The sequence below is a fragment of the Lissotriton helveticus genome, chromosome 2_1, assembly GCF_964261635.1.
Source record: "Lissotriton helveticus chromosome 2_1, aLisHel1.1, whole genome shotgun sequence".
Taxonomy (NCBI): Eukaryota; Metazoa; Chordata; class Amphibia; order Caudata; family Salamandridae; genus Lissotriton; species Lissotriton helveticus.
Window position 1 is genome coordinate 1,679,868,488 of NC_136059.1, and position 19,012 is coordinate 1,679,887,499.

General features: G+C 53.2%; 1 protein-coding gene across 1 annotated transcript in view; it reads left to right on the top strand.

The window, feature by feature from the left end:
* The first annotated feature begins 370 nt into the window (after positions 1-370).
* The window catches only part of LOC144818837 (ras-GEF domain-containing family member 1B), a 99,656-nt gene continuing 81,014 nt past the window's right edge, over positions 371-19,012 (top strand). The window contains exon 1 of the mRNA XM_078676625.1: positions 371-668. Coding sequence (XP_078532751.1) covers positions 465-668 — 204 coding nt within the window. The 5' untranslated portion in view covers positions 371-464. The remainder of the gene's footprint in view (positions 669-19,012) is intronic.

Genomic DNA, 19,012 nt, shown 5'->3' on the forward strand with positions numbered 1-19,012 from the left:
ATAAATAAATAAAATAAATATCATTGCAAAGTTCAAGCCAGGCCAGCTCTGTGTCAAAGCTAGCTACCTATCCTCTTAGAACTGCTTCGAGCAGAAATCGCCCATGCCTACATTGGAAAGGGTCGGGCTGGCCACATTTCTTTCGGAGGCTGGTTATAACTTGCTTATGGGAATGAAGTGGACAGGGAGAGTCTTTCGGGAACTCATAACAAATGGCCATATTCAGGCGCAGCGCTGCGCGGAGGGGCCAGGTCGGGAAGCAGGTGCGGTCACTGCAGAGGGGCGGCTGAGGGGGAGGCGCCGGGGAGGGAAGGGGAGGCGCTGGGGAGGGAGAGGGCGGGTGGGAGGCGGCTCTTCTCTTCAGAAACACACACGCTGTCTGTGTATAGCGAACAGAGCGAGGTTTGCCGAGTTCCAGCCGAGAGTGGTGCAGGCGCCGTGGACCCGCCGAGAGGGGTGTGCGGATGGTGTACCGAGCTGTGCCCCTGACACACCGCCCGGGGCTCCTCCGGACTCACTGCCGCAGGGGTAGGGTGGCTCCCGGCACTGCTGTGTGCGAGGCACTGGTCCCCAGCAGGGAGGAAGGGTCTGAGAGCATCAGAGCCGCCGCAGCACCGGGAGGAGGCGTGCGGGCTCCTGGGACGGCGGAGCCAGGATCACACACCCAGGTGAGTGAGCGCCGAGCACTGCTTCGCCTCACAGAGCAGCAACACGATAAATGTCGTGGTCCAGGGAACCCCGTGCTTGTCATCCTTACTTACCACCTGCTGCGCATCTGCTCACCCTCAACCTCTTTGTGACGGGTGCTCGTTGTGGTAAGATATGGCACCAGTATATATGTAGTGGGTTACATAGTGCTTAAGACCTTTGACGAGGCGCTGAAGCGCTTTGCAGACGGCTGGTGGTTTCACTCAGGAGTCCCGGTTACCATAACGGGTGAATCATGGGTGCAGCGCATCCTTCGCAAGCGTACCTGGCTATTGGACTGTCAGTAAAAGAGTAACCCAAGTAGGTGCAGTGATTGTCTTGATTATAAGCAAGCGACTGTCGCGTGTGAAACGCGATAAATAGATGCAAATACATTTTATTGTGTTTAAAAGCTGGATGTTTGTTAGATAGTACACAGATCTTGGCCACACAATGTGAAAGGTCGATGTAGAAACAAATTATGGTATTCATTGTCTTATTAATGCAGTTTGCATGCATAATATATTTACACTGTGTAACATATCTTGTTTTAAAAATGTACATTGTATAATTACAAAGTATGCATTAAAAAGACTTTACAGGTAACACGCATGCCTGCCTTAGTAGGTGATGTGCTGCTGAGAGTATCAGCAGTCGCTTGCTGCCTGTTGTGTCGTTCTAGCGCGCTTACAGCTTAGCTGCAAGTTCATTGTGTAGTAGAGTACTGAATAACTCACTGAGCCACACGGCTGGCTATAAGCAGTTGTAAAGCATCCGAGGGAAGGGGTGCTGGAAACGGGCTTCTTGAGCGCAAAGGTCAGTGCTGCAGGCGGTGGTAGAATTGTGTGCTGTTTCCATTGCTAAGCAGAGGGTCGCACAGGTATTACCAGTTGTAGGGTGACGCTGACAGACTGCGAGCAGGATATGTGGGAGAAGGGAATTCCATCAGGTCCGAGACTTTTTACTCCTGTTTTAGTGCCTAATATAGCAGCGTGCACTGTGTGTGTGTTTAGTTTCAAGCCACTACAAAACAACTGTCCGTGGAGCTAATGTCTGCCTCCTAACAAGCGGCAGGAGCATTTCAGTGCACGCGTCCGTGCACATAATGCGCCACACTGACCCACGCCAGAATCTGGCCAACCACTGTCCAGACTCCAGCCCACGCTCTCCTCACCGACCACCACCCACGGTGACTCATCTCTAAACAGCCTGAGACGTAAACAAACACATATCAGCAGACCCCTTCGGCTCAGTCACCCACTAGCCAGGGACGGTAGGGGTCGTGGCGCCTAGATTCCGAAAGCGCCAGGGAACTTCACAAGCTTTAGTAGGCGCTATTCACATAACAAAGGAATGGGGGGTGGGGGGTCTGACAAGGTAAAGCCAGACAGGAAGTGAAAAGTGGAATATGTTGTGAGGTGTAAAGCAATGCGTCAATTTAGTCCATGTCGGGCTGTATATGGAGACATTGGGGCACACCAGTAGGTGAGGGGGGGGGGGGGGGAAGCACGGACACAGACACCAGAAGTGTGTGAAAAAGGCCGCTTTTATTGGAATCAGGTGCACATATAAAAACATCCCCCTTGGCCTGTGCCGCACAAAACTACTGCTCACTAAATAACAACTGCCTAACAGCCCCCCACCCCCACCCCTAAATGCAAACCCGAACATTGCAACAGTAATACAACAACATACGCTCATCAACCTGCCCCTCTACTAGATGCCCCTAATGACCTCCATGACCCCAAACCCCCGCTACCATGCAGTCCCAGGCCTCCAGCCAACCACCCTATTTCCTTAGGACAGCGCCCCACAACGCACCTGTTCCAGCGACAAAAAACACAACCTCAAACCTAAATAGTGCACCCTCAACCAAAAAAGCCCCTCGGGACAAATCCTCGACCACCCCCCCCCCCCCCACCCCGCAAGGGGAAAACAGCGTGGGCCTAACACCAAAAAACCCGAAGAAACCCTGCAAAAAAGGGAGGGAGGGTGGGACAAAATGTTTCTCCGACCTGGCTGCTGTGTCACCGCACCACAAACGTGCGCGGTGACACAAAATGGCCACCTATATACCCCCCCGTCCCCAGGCAGCCCAAAAGGAGCCCAAACCGCCCAACCAGCCCAAAAAGCGCCGCTACGGCGCACCCATAGGGCCAACTTCCCCCTCCCCCCCCCCCCTCCTCTGGTGCCCCAAACTTCCCCGGGGGGGCGAGCCTCCCGTTGGTCGGCCACCCCCCCAAATCCCCATTGGGGCACACCAGTAGGTGAGGGGGGGGGGGGGGGAAGCACGGACACAGACACCAGAAGTGTGTGAAAAAGGCCGCTTTTATTGGAATCAGGTGCACATATAAAAACATCCCCCTTGGCCTGTGCCGCACAAAACTACTGCTCACTAAATAACAACTGCCTAACAGCCCCCCACCCCCACCCCTAAATGCAAACCCGAACATTGCAACAGTAATACAACAACATACGCTCATCAACCTGCCCCTCTACTAGATGCCCCTAATGACCTCCATGACCCCAAACCCCCGCTACCATGCAGTCCCAGGCCTCCAGCCAACCACCCTATTTCCTTAGGACAGCGCCACTCGAAAGTCGCTTACGACTTTCGACCCCCCCACTAGGACTCCTGTCTCCTGGGGTACCGAACCACCCCCAGGGCCCCATCTATAGCCTCCTTTAACTGCACTATGTACAGCTCCATGCCGTACCTGGACAGGTGGACCCCATCCTCCAGGAAGAAATAGTTAGCACCATAGCACAACTCCGGGTGCTCCATCCTCCCCACCCCTTCCTTGGCGCAGAAAACGCGCATCTCCCGATTGATCTTCCTTCGAGCCCTGTCTATGGCCCCTGGGCGCTCAGCTCCCCTCCACACCCGCCTGGGAATAAATTCTGACCATATGACATGGCAGCCCGCCCATCGCCTCCCGATTTCCTGCAGGTCCTGTCTCATCTGCTTGAGCAGCGCCAAACCCTTGCACTGCACCAAGTCGTTCTCGCCCAGGTGAATTACCACCACATCCGGGCACACCCCCCCTTTTACCAACGTGTTTAACAATGGCAATAACTCATGCCAACGCCTACCCCCTTTTCCCCTCCAATGACATCTATACAACCCCGGATCCAATCCCAAATTGAGCGCCTGATGTCTGTCCCACTCCGCTCGTTCAGCCCGCCTGACGAACGAATGTCCCACAATATACAAATTCAGGACAGCCACATCCGGCCCCGCCACAGCACCTGCAAAGACACATAGATTAACATCGGGAATCAGTGCGACAAAGCACCATCCGCCTCCCTCAACCTCACATACGTCCTGTAAGCGTCCGATTTCCACCTACCCAGCCTCTGAATCTCTTCCTTACCCCAACCCCTCCGTGCCGCCTCCGTCGCTGCCCCAATCCTAAAAGAATGCGTCCCGAACGCCAGGGGATCCTCCCCCAGGACCCGCAGCGCCCGCCGCAAGACCCACAACGCTTGCGACGCCGTCACCCTTCCCCCCCCACCCCGCCCAAAAACCTCCCCCTCCGACACGCCACTTTCAGCCATCAACCTCCTGCCCCAAACCGCCGGGCACACCCCCTCCGTGTCGCCCGGCCCCAGCACCACCCAGGTACCAACCCCCCGCTGGTCAGTCTTCGAGCGTCTCAAACACACCGCCACTTCCCGGTCCCGCACCTCCACCTCTCCCCACAGCACCCCCCGCCGCCCCCTTGCACCCAGCAGCTCCGACACTCGAAACGCCCCAAAGAAAAGCCATGACATCAACGTAGAGAAACGCACCGACTCGCCCACATCCCTGCACACCTCCGGCAGCGCGCCAATCACTCCTGCCAGCAAAACCGCCGAAATGGGACGGCGCCGCCGCACTGTCGCCCCACGCTCCCTCGCCCACCCCTCCAGCAGCCTGGTTCCCAACTCCCCCGCCGACGGAGGGTAACCCCACCACATCTTCCCCATGAAGGCCACCGCCGACAACTTTCCCGCAATTGACACCCGCGACAAACCCCTGTCCATAAGCGCCAACATGAATCTTACCACCTGTTCCTCGCGCTGCCACCTGTCCCCACACCGAACCGCACCTGACTGCAGAAATTCCTCCCACGCTAGCTCGTAAGCCTTCCATGTCGACACAGCCACAGACGTCCTCACCAACTGAAAGACCCGGCCTCGCCTACCGACCACAGTTCTTCCGGCACCGGCGTCCTGACTTCCTCCGCCGCCGTGGCTAGCCCATGGAACCTCTCCCACTGTGAACGAGACAAGGCATCCGCAATGTCATTGTCCACACCGGGAACGTGGCGCGCCTGAAACAGTATGTCATTGTCCAAGCACCGCAAGACAAACACCCGCATCAATTTCAGCACCTGAGGATCCCGAGCCGACTGCCTGTTCACCACCTGCACGACGGCCATGTTGTCCACTCGAAAAAGCACCCTCTTGTGCGCCAACGCCCCTGCCCACACCGTGACAGCCACCACCAAGGGGAACAACTCCAGGAACGCAATGCTCCTCCCCCCCGCCTGCCAATGGTCCGGCCACTGCTCCGCACACCATTTTCCCTCCCAGTACAGGCCGAAACCACCGACGCCCGCCGCATCCGAGTACATGGTGACCTCCCACTCCCAGTCCTCCGCCGGCGCCATCGGCACCCCATTGAAACGCTCCAAGAAAGCCCGCCACATGCGCAGGTCCTCTTTCACCCCCGCCGAGAGGCGCACATGGTGATGCGGCAATGGCAAACCCGACAACGCCAGCCCCAAACGCCGGCAAAACGTCCGTCCGGCCCGCACCACGCGGCACGCAAAATTCAAATGACCCAACAACACCTGTACGTCCCGCACCGTCACCTTCCGCCTCGCCAACATGTCATCCACCAGACCCAACATCGCCACCCGTTTGTCTTCTGGCAGGCGTGCTTCCATGGCGACCGAGTCGAGCTCGATACCGAGAAAGGACAACACCGTACTGGGACCGCACGTCTTCTCTGGCGCCAGGGGAACCCCAAATTCCCCCATCAACCCGGCCAAACCATCCAGCAGCCGCTGACAATCCGCCGCACCGGGCCGCCCCACCAGGAAGAAATCATCCAGATAGTGCGTCACTGACTCCGAGCCTGTGCGCCTGGAAAAAACCCACTGAATGAAGGAGCTGAACCGTTCAAATAGTGCGCACGAAATGGAACACCCCATCGGCAGCGCCTTATCCACAAAGTAGTGACCTTGAAACTGGATCCCTAGCAGCTGGTAATCCGCCGGGTGCACCGGAAGGAGTCGGAATGCCGACTTGATGTCGCATTTTGCCAACAGCGCACCCCGCCCCGCCGTCGCAACCAGACGTCGCGCCACGTCCACCGACGAATACGTCACCGACGCCAAATCCGCCGAAATGTACGCATTGACCGACTCCCCCTCCGGCCAAGACAAGTGCTGTATCAGTCGGAACTGCCCTTCCTCCTTCTTAGGCACCACCCCGATGGGGGAAACGATCAAACCTGGCAGCGGCGGCGCCGCGAAGGGGCCCGCCATCCGCCCTTCCCTGACCTCCTTGAACAGTTTCTCTCGCACTATGCCCTTGTGCGCGTTCACCGATTTTAGGTTTTCCGCCCAGCGAGCAATCCGGGGACCTTCGTACCCCAACCGAAAACCCTCCCGAAAACCCCTGCGCAGCACCGCAGCATCCTCCGCCCGCGGATACGCCGCCAACCAGGGCTCCATCCGCTCGATCCTAACCGGCGTACGAGCCCTTTCCCAGAGCCCCTGCTCCCCCCCCTCTACCCCCACCCCTCCCCCCGCCTGAACCCCCTCTGGCAAATCCACCCCCCTGCGGGGGCAGCTGGCCTGGGGGGCCCCCGGAACCCCAACACCGCAGCGCCGGGTGGTTCCGTCCGCACGAAGAGCACTCATGCCGGAAACGGCACGCCGCCCGCCCGCAGGCACCCCTATTGAAATCCCAGCAGGCCCCGATTGTGGCCTGGCTGCCGGAGGCGCCCTGACCCACCCCCCCACGGGTGGGGCGCGCCGAAAAGGGGGGGGACGCCAGCGGCAAACCGCTGGCCGTGTAGATGGTGCGGCCAAACTTGGCCCCTCCCATCGTCTGCTGGTACAAATCAGAATCCAGCTCCCCCCACTGGGCCTCGGGGTCCCCCGCCAAGCGAGCCCGAAACTCCTCGTCGTAGTGCGACCAAGCATACCCGCCGTACGTCACCTGCGCCCGTCGGACCACATCCATGTATTTAAAGAGCGCGACGCACCTGTCCGGGAATTTCTCGCAATACACGCTCGCGTAAATTAGGAACGCCGCCGACCAATTGTCCAGCGTCAGGGGCACCCTTGGGCGCCTAGCCAACTCCTGCTCCTCCTCTTTTGACCCCTCCTTCGATGTCAACTCCCTATGCAGCAGCTTCAAAATATCGATGTATTCCCCCTTCCAAATCTTCTCCTTCGTAGCCGCGGAAAGGTGCGCCCCCAGCGGCTTGGTCAGCCCCATGTACGGAAGCCTCCGCACCGGGATTACACAACTCTCCTTACTTCCCCCCGCCGCCTCCTTTCCGCCCGGCGCCGCGTCGCCCGCCGCCGCAACCCCGCTTCCTCCGCCCGGCGCAGCCCCGCCCGACCCCACGCCTTCGGTACCGACTCCCGCACATACCGACCCCGCACCAGCCGCCACCCATCCTCCCCATCGCCCCCAGACCCCACGGACACCTGCACACAACGCCTCTTAGCGCTCCCCGCGCCGTCACCTGTCTTACCTGGCGTCAAGGTCGGCGTCCTTGCTGGGTCCCGCCGCCTAACCAGTTGAGCCGAGGGGGCCGTCACTCTGGGAGCTTCCTGCCGTGCTGGCACCTGAAATACACTTCCAACACCATTACCAGCCCCCCCATCTTCCCGAATCTCTCCCTCCTCCTCAGACTCACCATCCGCCGGCACCACACCACTTTGGCCCCCCAACTGGAGTTCCACCCGGCTCAAACCCGCCCGCTCACGACACACCCGCATTAAATCCATCAAGTCCACACTCCCCCTCCTAGGCACCACACTCGCAGGCAATCCAGAAATATTCGTGTCCATCCTTACTCCCCCAACCCCGGCGGCCGTAGAGACCCATCGGGGAGGGGCCGGCGGAGACGCGTCTCGCCTCCATTCGCCCAGTCCCTGAGCCAGGTCCCTCGTCGGAGCTCGGCCGTCCGCACCAAACAGAGCCGGCCCATCCACTCGGTGGGTGGGAGCCGCATGCTGCTCCCCCGAGCGCCTTACCAACAGCTCCTGCCAAGGAAAAAAGGTGGAGTCCAGCATGCCAGGGTAAAAACCACCCCCCTCGCCCCCCCACGCGCTGCCCCCACCGCCAAAACCCCACCCCATCGCCGCACCCCTCCCCCATCCCGATGAATGGCCACCGCGCCGCGCCGGGACACTCCCTCCCCCCAACTCCCAAGCCCCTTCCCCCGCCCAACCCCCCGGCCCACCCCACCCCCCGAAACCCCAACTCGGCCCCACCCCCCTTCCACGCCCCACCCCCCCAGCCTCCCCCCAGGCCACGCCACTGCCCCCCGTACCCCACCCAAAACTCGCCACCCGCCCGCCTGTGCCCCCATCCCGGCCCCCAGCCCCCCCCTCAAAACCGCCCCTCCCAAACGCCCCCCCCGACCCACCCCCCTCGCCGGTCAAGCCGCCGCCTCCCCTCCCGCCACCCAGCGCCTCCGACCCACCCCGCCCTCTCACCCCCGCCCGGCCCCTCTCCCCCCCCCGGGCCCCCTGCCCCAGCGCCAACCGCCCCCTCGCCCCCCCTCCCCCCTCCTCCTCCGATGACTCACCCCAGTCCAGCTCCGTGTCCTCCCCCCCCCCCCCACCCCCCACCCCCTCCTCCTCCACATCTGTCTCCTCTATGAGCAGCGGCGAAGCAGCCCCCCCCAGCCCCACCCCCACCAACTCCCCGCGCTCCCCACCGCCACTAGCGCCCTCCCCCCCCGCAGGCCCCTCCGCACTGTCACCCCCCCGCCCCCCCCCACCATCGCTCGCGCCCTCCCCATCCACAACCATCCGATCCCCACCCCCCTCCCCCACACCTCCCATGCCCTCCGGCCGCGCATCCACCGCTGCACTCCCCTCCTCCCGCCCACCCCCCACCCCCCCTTCCCCACCGGTCACGAAAACGAGCGGCCTCTTCCGCCCCGCCTCCCGGGCCTTCCGCGCCCCCCCCTTTGATTTGGCCGCGGCCTTCGCAGGAGCCTTGGCCACCGCCCGGCCTCCCCCTTCCGCCCCCCCGCCCCCCCTCCCCCCCCGCCGAGCAACCCGCGACCTCGGAGGGTCGCACGCCGCCACAGCTGCCGCGGCGCCGATGGCAGCGCGCCGCGGCGGCCTCACCTGCACGTCGGGCCGCATTAAGTCCATGCGGCCCGCCTCTGCCAACAGCCTCAGTGCCTCCACAACACGCGGGTCCGTCGCCGCCATCCCCGTCCTCACGCCCCCTACCGCCGACCCGGATCACCGCACCACAAACCGCCGGAGCGTCGCACACTCCTCAGCCCGCTCCCACGGTTCGGACAAGCCGCGCACCGCCGCCACACAACCGCCGGGCCCGAAATCACTATCGGACAAAATGTTTCTCCGACCTGGCTGCTGTGTCACCGCACCACAAACGTGCGCGGTGACACAAAATGGCCACCTATATACCCCCCCGTCCCCAGGCAGCCCAAAAGGAGCCCAAACCGCCCAACCAGCCCAAAAAGCGCCGCTACGGCGCACCCATAGGGCCAACTTCCCCCTCCCCCCCCCCCCTCCTCTGGTGCCCCAAACTTCCCCGGGGGGGCGAGCCTCCCGTTGGTCGGCCACCCCCCCAAATCCCCAAAATGCTGCTTAAGAGGCCTCATTCTGTATTGCAGGGTGTTGTCGTGTTTGAATCCCAGAAACCTCTGGCGACCAGCGGCAACATGTGATTTTCGACGTTTATTTGTTTAATTCTAAATTTAGCCCCGGGTGACTATAGGGCAGATGCAGCGCTGAGCCCAGCTCCAGAGATGCCTGCGCTGCTGACCACTGGGGACCTGGGAAGAGAGGGGGAGGGGCCGAGGGGGAGGGAGGGCCGTCTGGACCATGCAGCCAGAGTGGGTGAATCACGCCCGCTGCACAGTGTAAAGCAGGGGCTAGGGTGTCTGCTTTTCATGCTGAATCATAACAACAAAACTTCGCGGCGCTAGCGAGCGTGCGTGTGGGCTCACCTACATTCTGATCTGTTTTAAAAATCTGAAATACAGCCTGCTAGCTTGTTTATTATTGGCGGGCGTGTTTTGGATCATTATTGGTCAAGTAGCGGCGTCATGCGTTGCATTTTTTTTGTTAAGGCAGACAGACATATGTGGGTTGGTGGCGTAAATGGAAGAGATGGCAAATCAAGTAAAGTTACCTGTCTCAGTACATAGATGAGGAAATAAGAATAGTAACTCTTTACTTTTCTGTGTATACCTATCTTCATGCTATTGTGGTAGTCAATGTGCTAGTTACATTTTTATATCCCATATTTAAAATATGATCCTTCTGTAGAATACCCTCCTAGGTGACAAATACGAGAAACGCAGGGCAAATGATGACTTTGATGAAAGGGAGGGATGGGATGAGGGCGTCTGGACATATTTTACTCTGCAGAGTAGCATTAGATTTCTTATATAGGGCAGAATGGACACTTTAAAAGATTCTGAAGGCAATGTGCTGCTCCACTGGAAGCCAATGAGGTTCACGCAGGACCGAGTGCTTAATTTTTTTTTTTTTTAAGTGCCATGGCCCTATCCAGGAACCATTGCAGTTTGCTCTACGCATTGCCCAGTCAGTACTGCCAATGACAGTACCTAGACAACTACTAACCATCACACTGCTACAAGTGTGACAATTCGGGCCTCCAAAGCTATAAGAATGGCTTGACCGGCAGATATTAGTTGATTTTAATGTATGTCAAATTAATAAAAAACGTAATTCGGCTCATCTCTAAATCACACAAGCAGTGCCCACGTGGCATCGGTCATAAGTGCTGGTGTTGACAATTTAAGTGCTGGTGCCAAGCACCGGAAACCACCTGCTCAAGTTAAGCACTGAGGTACAAAAGGGGGTGGTGATGGACGGAGCATCTGAACCAATCAAACACTCACACCCAGTCAACAGATCTGGGTTTAATCCATCACCGTTCTTTAGCCCACTCTGCCTCCCCAGATCAGACATGGCCATATGCAAATCAGTCTGCCCCTGTGCCTCATGGGAACAGTCCAGCCCGAACTGCCAAGCCATGCCTTCTCTGGACCGGAAACAAGCTTCCGAGGACCGGTTTCTGGCATTTCAGCCGTCTTCAGCCCGGCTTGCTTGAATCCAGTGGCAAAGTGAGCAAGGGACTCATGTCTGAGCATACCCTGCCAACTTATGGCGAACAAAGTGGTACAAAAGGGGGTGGTGGTTAAGCACTGACACAAGTGAACCTGAGTCGCGTATATTTGATGAGGGAAAAATAATCTCGAGTCCAGTCCTGAAGCACAGGTTAAGAAATGACAAACCTGGAAGGGTAGTATTTCAAATGGAATGGAGCACCAGGAAAATATTTTGCTTTCAAATGATGTTCAAGACAGTGTATCGTAAAGTAGCAAACTTAATCTTTTTTTATTCTTCTTTATCATAGATATGCATATACACAAATCGTCCAGCCAACGCATTTTTTTTCAAAAAATATTTCTTTAACTTCCTCAGGGATCGTTAGTATTAAACTTGAAATCAGTGGCGAGCTTCAGGCTCAAGTAGCATTCCAAAATTGTTTGTAATCCTCATATACTCATATATCTAAGTTCCTTCTAGTTTTACATATCCATTTGTGCCCAATTTCCCATGTACAAAACAATGGGAAATGTGCTCCCATCCAATTGGCTTCAACTAACGTCTCCCACAGCTGCCATCTTGAGGAAGTCACGGAGGAAGGACTGGAAGGGTAGAACTGCCCATCTGAGGTGGCCAGAAGACCAGAGTTTGTTGCTTCTGCCCTCCACCATAATCTCCACCTGTGACTCACATCCACTGAGGAATGGCCAATGGATATGTTTTGGAATAATTTGGTGGCTCACCCACATCATCCAGCACTTTAAAGAGGATTGGGTTATGGGTGCATGTGTCAAAATGAAGGCTGGTTGACAGAATGTGAGCAGCCAAAGGCTGAATGAAGACACTAAGAAAATTAGTGACAGGGAGAAGCCCCGGGAAACACCATTCGAGGTGGACTTTGCATCAGAAGAGCTACAGGAAATGGGTAAGATTTGCAAATTACCAGTGGGATATGATCTAATCCATGGAAGAGCTGTACTCGAAATTCCACTCTCATTCAGTGATCGCATCGAAATGGCCTACAGCGCCTTAGATTGTCCATCTAAGATATATCCAAAGAATAACACATGACTGGCTCCACCCCGGGTGAACGGAAACCGATGTGAACCTTGTTTAGTCAGTTGGAGTACTTTATCAAAAGATGGACTTTCTGCCTCACAATCCTTTGTATTGACCTTGGACAGAGAAGGACAATAGCCAAATGGGGCAAAGTCTCCCCAGATCACTTGGTTTGAGTGTCTGGTTTCTCAAAGGACTTTTTTTATGTGTTCTTGTTATGCACACATATCAAGCCAATTGCACTGTCCTGCAGTGGAACACACCTCTCACGGAGCAAAAAAATTCCTGTACCATACAAATTAATAAAACATTGATGTTCTTAAATGCCAGTACATATTAAGGAACTGGTAAATCCTTTGCCCAATCAAAAGCCCTGAAAAAGTCCTGTGTGGACGAAACACGTTGGCTACTGGATTTTATCTCTCATTTCATTGATGTATTTTTATACAAGAAGAAAATTAATAAAGGACTAATGAAAGAAAATTATGACACCTACAGTGCCTATCTGTTGCATACCTGGGCACTGTGATCATTGTGTTTGTCAATAAAAAAATGTATCTGCAGAATTGCACATGTAATTTACATACTACATTAATAATCTTGAGTGCTTATCTATTTTTTGCCAATTGCATTATGACAGTTATAGAAGAGAGCAGAACTTGCTGCACAAAATGAACCACACAAGCATCATTAGGAAATCCAGACATGATTATTATGAAGAGTATCAGAAACTTGGCGGTGAACAGTTCAAAGTCTGCTCATTAAAGAACCAAAGATGATGCTGATGTTAACGGGCAGAGGAAATTATATTATGTATAATATTCTGAACCTATTAATGGAGGATATTAGGAAGTCAGATGCATAACTGTTGGAGGAGAATAATCACATTTTCATTAGCATTTAAGGAATATAGTTCATCCACAGTCTTATGTACGTTTCCTGCTTGTTCGAGTTTACAATTTTCTAGAGAAACAGGGTTCTTTGCACTTCACCAAAAGTTTCTTATGACCCTTTCAAGCAAGTTTGAATATTGCTCCCATCATAACTCCATAAGCATGGTTCTGCATTCATCGTTTCTTCTGCTGTCTTCAGTTTAGCTTATTCAGCATTAAATGAGGGTGGTAGTTGGCGGTTCAAAGTCATTTTTGTTTTGAGAGAGGAAATGCAGATTATTTATAAAGTTAGGAGTGGTAGAATAAAGCACATACAGGTTGGTGTTCAACAATGGGGTGCGTTCCACATCTAGCTGAAAGGCAAAAGCGGCAGAGACCATTTTGACAAACATCACTTTCAACTGCAAAGGGCACCATGAACCATGAGTGAAACAAATGGGAAAAAATAAGATGCAGAAAAGAATGCGTCTCCTCTGTCATGAAGCATCTGCTCTAGGCCCAGAAGATGTAAATATGAGGCTGTCAAATAAGCTGTCCAGGGTGAACCTGAAAGACTGCCCATGCAGAGGTTAGAATCTTCTGACACAAGGTGAGGGTGGGTTCAAAAGGAATTTTCGCAGCCATTTCTGCAGACTTCCTTGTAAAGGAAGCTTTGCAACCCTGCCAGGGTACACCAAGTGAAATGAAGCTTAATTATTTTAGGAGATTGGTGCTTTGTGTCATTGAGTGTGGGATTTACCTCTAAAACAAATAACGCCAAATTTCTTCACAGTGATGGGAAAATTATTTCCCATTCTATGGCCATCTCAATTTTTCTACAACTGTCTATATCCCGGGTTTGCTCCAGGCCTTGAAGGCTCCTTACATCAACCTTAAGTTGTATCTAATGCTGAGAGATGTCCATCAAGTTTGCACATTTGTCAGCATTTAGGGTAGGTGGGAAACGTTCGCATAGGTTTGGAGATGACATTATTAAATCTGGTTTGAAGACTTCTGGTCACTCCTCATGTAGAGGGAGTTGTTTGGTCATTCCTCGAAGATAGATAATTGGCTAGTGATGTCAGTCTAAAGATCAGTCTGCTCAGACCAGACTCTCCCCACCGGGCCCAACCCCACCCCATCCCCCCCCCATGGAAGAAAATATTCGACCCAAGTCCTCCATACACGTAGCCAGGGCCACTGGGATTACACGGCAGAGGATGGCCAAATTATGTGACGGGGTTGACTAAATTATGCTGCAAGAAAAGGCCAGTTTTGCGGAATAATGCTGCAGCTCCAAATTTTGTGATAGTATTACTTCATTATTTTATTTTGTCATTTTTACCCATTGACTCTGTCTGGGCAAAGGTTTTACCTCGGTATTACCAGTTTCACACACGAATACGACAATAAACAACTGAAAGGTGACCATTTAACCTTTCTGACGGGCCTTCCACTGCGCAGTAACATATGTAGCCTCTATTTAAGTAACTTTTGATCCATTTGAGTTAGAAACAATTTTTTAAGATCTGCAAATTATGTTGAAAATACTGTGGCCACAGACTCGCATAACTCTAGTGTCCCTTGCACATAATGCATTACAACGTTATCTGACAAGATCGGACACCTTGCAGTCTTCACGTTAACCAGTGCTAACAATTATTAAACACGTCCTCGCTAAGCAAACACAGCTGGCTGAGGAAAACCTCGGAAGCCCATGGAAAGGCAGCCCAGACCCTGAAAGGACTTGTGTGGCAAGCACAATTGTACACGTGCGGTTCGCAAATGCTGATAACAATGTCGTCTGAAGCCAGCGACACTGTATTGGGAGACAAGTGGCACGGTGGCCAAGAAAAGGTAACCAGCTGTCTGGCGTTTCAACCCAGTCTTATACTCATAGTTGTGTGATCCTGAGCAAAGAGCTTCCAATCTTTTATCTGCTAAAAGCAAGGCCAATTGGAAATAGTAGTAGACACCATAAAGCATCCTTGTGCTCGTACACACCTAAAAGAGACTTGCCCCCTCCCCCCCCCCCCCCCCTCCTCCCTCAACCTCAGTCTCTACTGAGTCCCTAGACGCGGACAGGCTTTTGAAGTGCGTGCCTGTGTCGTCCCACTGAATTTTGCATTCAGACAGGTGTCATATTTATATGAATAATTTGTTATTAGTTCTATGGTTCAAATGTGTGCCTGTCAATTCCCCTGAGGCAGCCTGGCTATTTCACTCCCTGAAATGCTGTATTTTGAAGTGCTGCGTTTGCACCATCCATTGTCCCTAGGCACACGCATATTAGAATATGCACAATCTAAGTGAATTTGGCGATGGCTGCTCAGTGCTAAATGGAACTTCCAGGTCTCATATTCAGATTGTACCTGCTGTTCTCGTTATCTTCGCAGGGAAGACTAAATAAACATGTGTGGGTTGTGGTAACGAAGCGCCTGCTGTTTACAGCGCCTTAAAACTGCAGGCCGCTATGATAGCTCTTTGGTCTTGGCATCCACCCAGAGTCTGGCCTTTGAATTTATGCCGGGTGGACACAGTCTTACATCCATAGCTCGACAGAATGACTACCCTTGAGTTATGCCGCGATAAGACAATGGTTGAGGGCTAGAACCATTCAACCTGTGCGCTGTGCTGCTATGTAAATAGCCTGTGTTATTCAGACAAGTGTTAGAGTATTTGGATATTGAAAATGGATGTAGTCTGACTGATTTCACCTGTTATTCGCTCTTAGAAATTTCTCCAAGCTCACCACCTGTCGTCTGAGGTACTCCTGCGGGGTCTGTCTATATTTTGATTTCTCTGGCAGGGGTTCGAGTGTGCAGTGCTAGCCTCGGATGAAGTTGTTTATTTCTCAGGCAGTGCTGTGCCGTTGTCGACGTGGAGCTAGGATTGCATTGGCTGATCGAATACTTGGCTGGGAGCGGTAAGCGGTTTAGTATCCTCTAAGGCGGGGAGCATTCTTTCAAAGATTGAGAAGTGTGGATAACCGTACCGTAGGTACTGGCAGCCTGCAGTGGGCACCAGTGCATGCAAGGAAATGTGCCCTCCTCTCTCGTTCATTGATTTGTGAGTAAAACACATCTGCTAACTGGTTTAGCAGGCTCCTCTCTCCTTCTACTCCCTGTGCCGCTGCACTGTAAACAGCTCCGCCGCTAGTTGGCAGTGGAACTAAGGGCCTTATTATGAAGAACGGTGTTAAAATGATCGCCGCTTTGGCGGCAGGAAACTGCAGCTAAAGCGGCGATAATGGGCTTGATAATATGCCCTTGAGAATTCCAATAGAAGGCCGTGTTAACACCCGAACATGGGCTTCTATGGGAATTCTCCAGGGCATATTATCAAGTCCATTATCGCTGCTTTAGGCAGTTTCCTGCCGCTAAAGCGTGATAATTTTAACGCTGTTCTTGATAATGTGCCCCTAAGTGCGCTGGTTGCACGATGCCGCCTTAGACATAGGTAGTGTGCCTGGGCCCTAATGCAAGTGAGGAAATTGCCCCCTTGGTCCCCTGCTAGGCAGTAAAAGATAAGGAGTGTTACAAGCCCCTGCGGGGAGGTGTGTGTGTGTGTGTGTGTGTGTGTGTGTGTGTGGGTGGGGGGGGGCTGCGAGAGAGAGAGAGAGAGAGACAGACACAGAGACACACAGAGAGACACAGAGACAGTGTCAGTCATCATTGCTTTAGTTTACGCCTCTGCTTTGTGTGGGGTGTGACCCTCCCCCGTTGGCTCTCGGCGACGCACCTGCTGCACTATTGACAGCTCTCCCCTGCCACAGATGTTGACTGGTTTAGTTGATACATCTGACCTGCAGGCGATGCCCACCCCCTGCCGTGAAGTAGCAGTTCCGACATCTTTGCCCTTATCGATTTGGAACATATGTTAGGGGAACCGTCTCCCGTAGGGAATTCCATCGGCCTGGGAGTTTGGGAATGCAAAGATGTGTTCTGAATGAAAACATAATGCAGTGATGTCAGAGTGGCTTCATCTGTGGGGTGTGTCTCGGCGGCTTTAATGACGTGTTGGGTGATGCTGGCTTGCTGAAGGCATCAGGGACGCTTTGAGAGTTTCCAGTGGCCTCCCAACAGATGCTTTTGGCTACACTGAGGTCTGAGCGGCTTCCTGTGTTTACTACAGCCTGCCTTCCAGAAACACTTCTACTTTCAGAGTGGTGTTTAAGACCTGATGTCCATCTTCTATGCACACTGAGCTTTTCAATGTCAACCCAAAATGCTTTGTTTTATGTTTACTCATAGCACTATCCCCTTTATAAAGCGTTTGCAGCTTCGAAGCGCTATAATAACTTATTTCCTTGAGTTTATTTTGTCAATCAAGGAGGTTTTGAAAAGCGTAATCGGCTTTTCCTACCTTTATCCCACTGAGCTGTTTGCTGAGAATATGGTGTGCACCCATTTAAGATGGATCATCTTACCCAGAGCGTCTTTTTCACACCCACACTGTTGGAAAATACTTGAGAAGAAAATCCGAGCCCTCGCTTTAATGCATGTGACGTTTAGCCTGGGTGGGAATTTTCTTTGGATTTTGGAACATAAAGTTCTTGGTTTATAATAAGTTTAACAGGATTACGAATGCCAGCAAAGCCTGCATTACACAAGGGAGTTTGGTAACTTGAGAGATCTGAAAACAGCCCACATGCCTTGTTTGTCACCGCTGGAGAAGGAGGGTCCAGAGAAATTAGGTCTGGACATGGAAAGGTTTAAACATATTCCGCTCCCAGCTCCACTGCCTATGTTTTGATTAGCCCCAGATATACTCTCCATGGACAAGAGTCACAGCTTCTTCCGCGTTTGCTTTTGTAGAGCAGTGCATGAACAAAAAAGTTGCCTGTTGTTATTTCCTTGTTGTATTAATGATTGATTTGGGAGCGGGGAAGTGTGCAAACACTAGGCTTGGAAGATAAGCACGGGTAAATGATCAGCCTTCTTTTTCTGTATTTAGCAAAGGAATAAGCCTTAAATGCACTTTTTTTTGTACCATGGTTGAGGCTAGGAACGGGCCCTGTTTCGTATTAAGTAAATCCTGTTTCTTATTTGTAAAGTTTGGAACATTTTCCTTTCTTTCGGTCTTTAGAACGAGAGGTCCACAAGGTTTGCAGTGTGCAGAGCTAACCTGGGAGTTGTGTATTTTTTGTTGAACGTGGCCAGGCCAGTTTAGTGACGCTCCAGTGTACAGTTGTCCACAACTGTGTTACCCTATGTAGCACTGTGTGGGTGGTGTGGCAGCACGATCCCTCCATTTCTGATCATGCTGAAGGCTTACTAATGATGAGTTTAGTGAATATCATGCACAAAAAAACTGTCATGGGAATGCTTGCAACATTGCCATGTGAGGCAAAATGTAAATGTAAATTGATACTTGTATAGCGCACTACTCACCCGTAAGGGTCTCAAGGCGCTTGTACGAATACTGCTGTGGAACCCATCCTGGCTTTCCCTGTGAGGTGTCCACTCCTGGGCACCCCCAAGGTGGAGGCCAGGCATCCTTAGCGTTGTGGGGGCCGTTGTGGAGATTAAGCAAGCTATTGCCCAGAGTTGCAGAGTGGGACTCCATGATTGGAATAGGCACCGAGGTGAGAATTATCAGGTCCGTGGAATTTTGAGACCAAGACCCGCCGAGGTGGGGAATTGAACCCTGGTCCCGGGCTAGACCTCTGCATCAGGGTCTGCCGCTCTAACCATTGAGCCACACTTCTCCACTCTGCCGCTCTAACCATTGAGCCAAACTTCTCCACAGGTACAGGACATGTATCCGGCAAGTGGCGTTGCTTCACTTTTTTTTTCAGCTGTGCTGTTGGTAGAGAGGGTCAACCTTCTGCTGTTCATTCTGACTCTTTACAAAAGAAGTCGTTTTTTCCAATTAGTACACGTCTTATCTGCGATGGGAATGAGTCCAGACATATTTCTACTGGCCAGGCTTATTCACTGACTTACATGTTTCGCCTCATTTGCTTGTAAGTCCTAGGCCTGTGGCTGGATACCCACACCATTTAGTGTTCCTACGCTTATGAGGCCCAAAGAG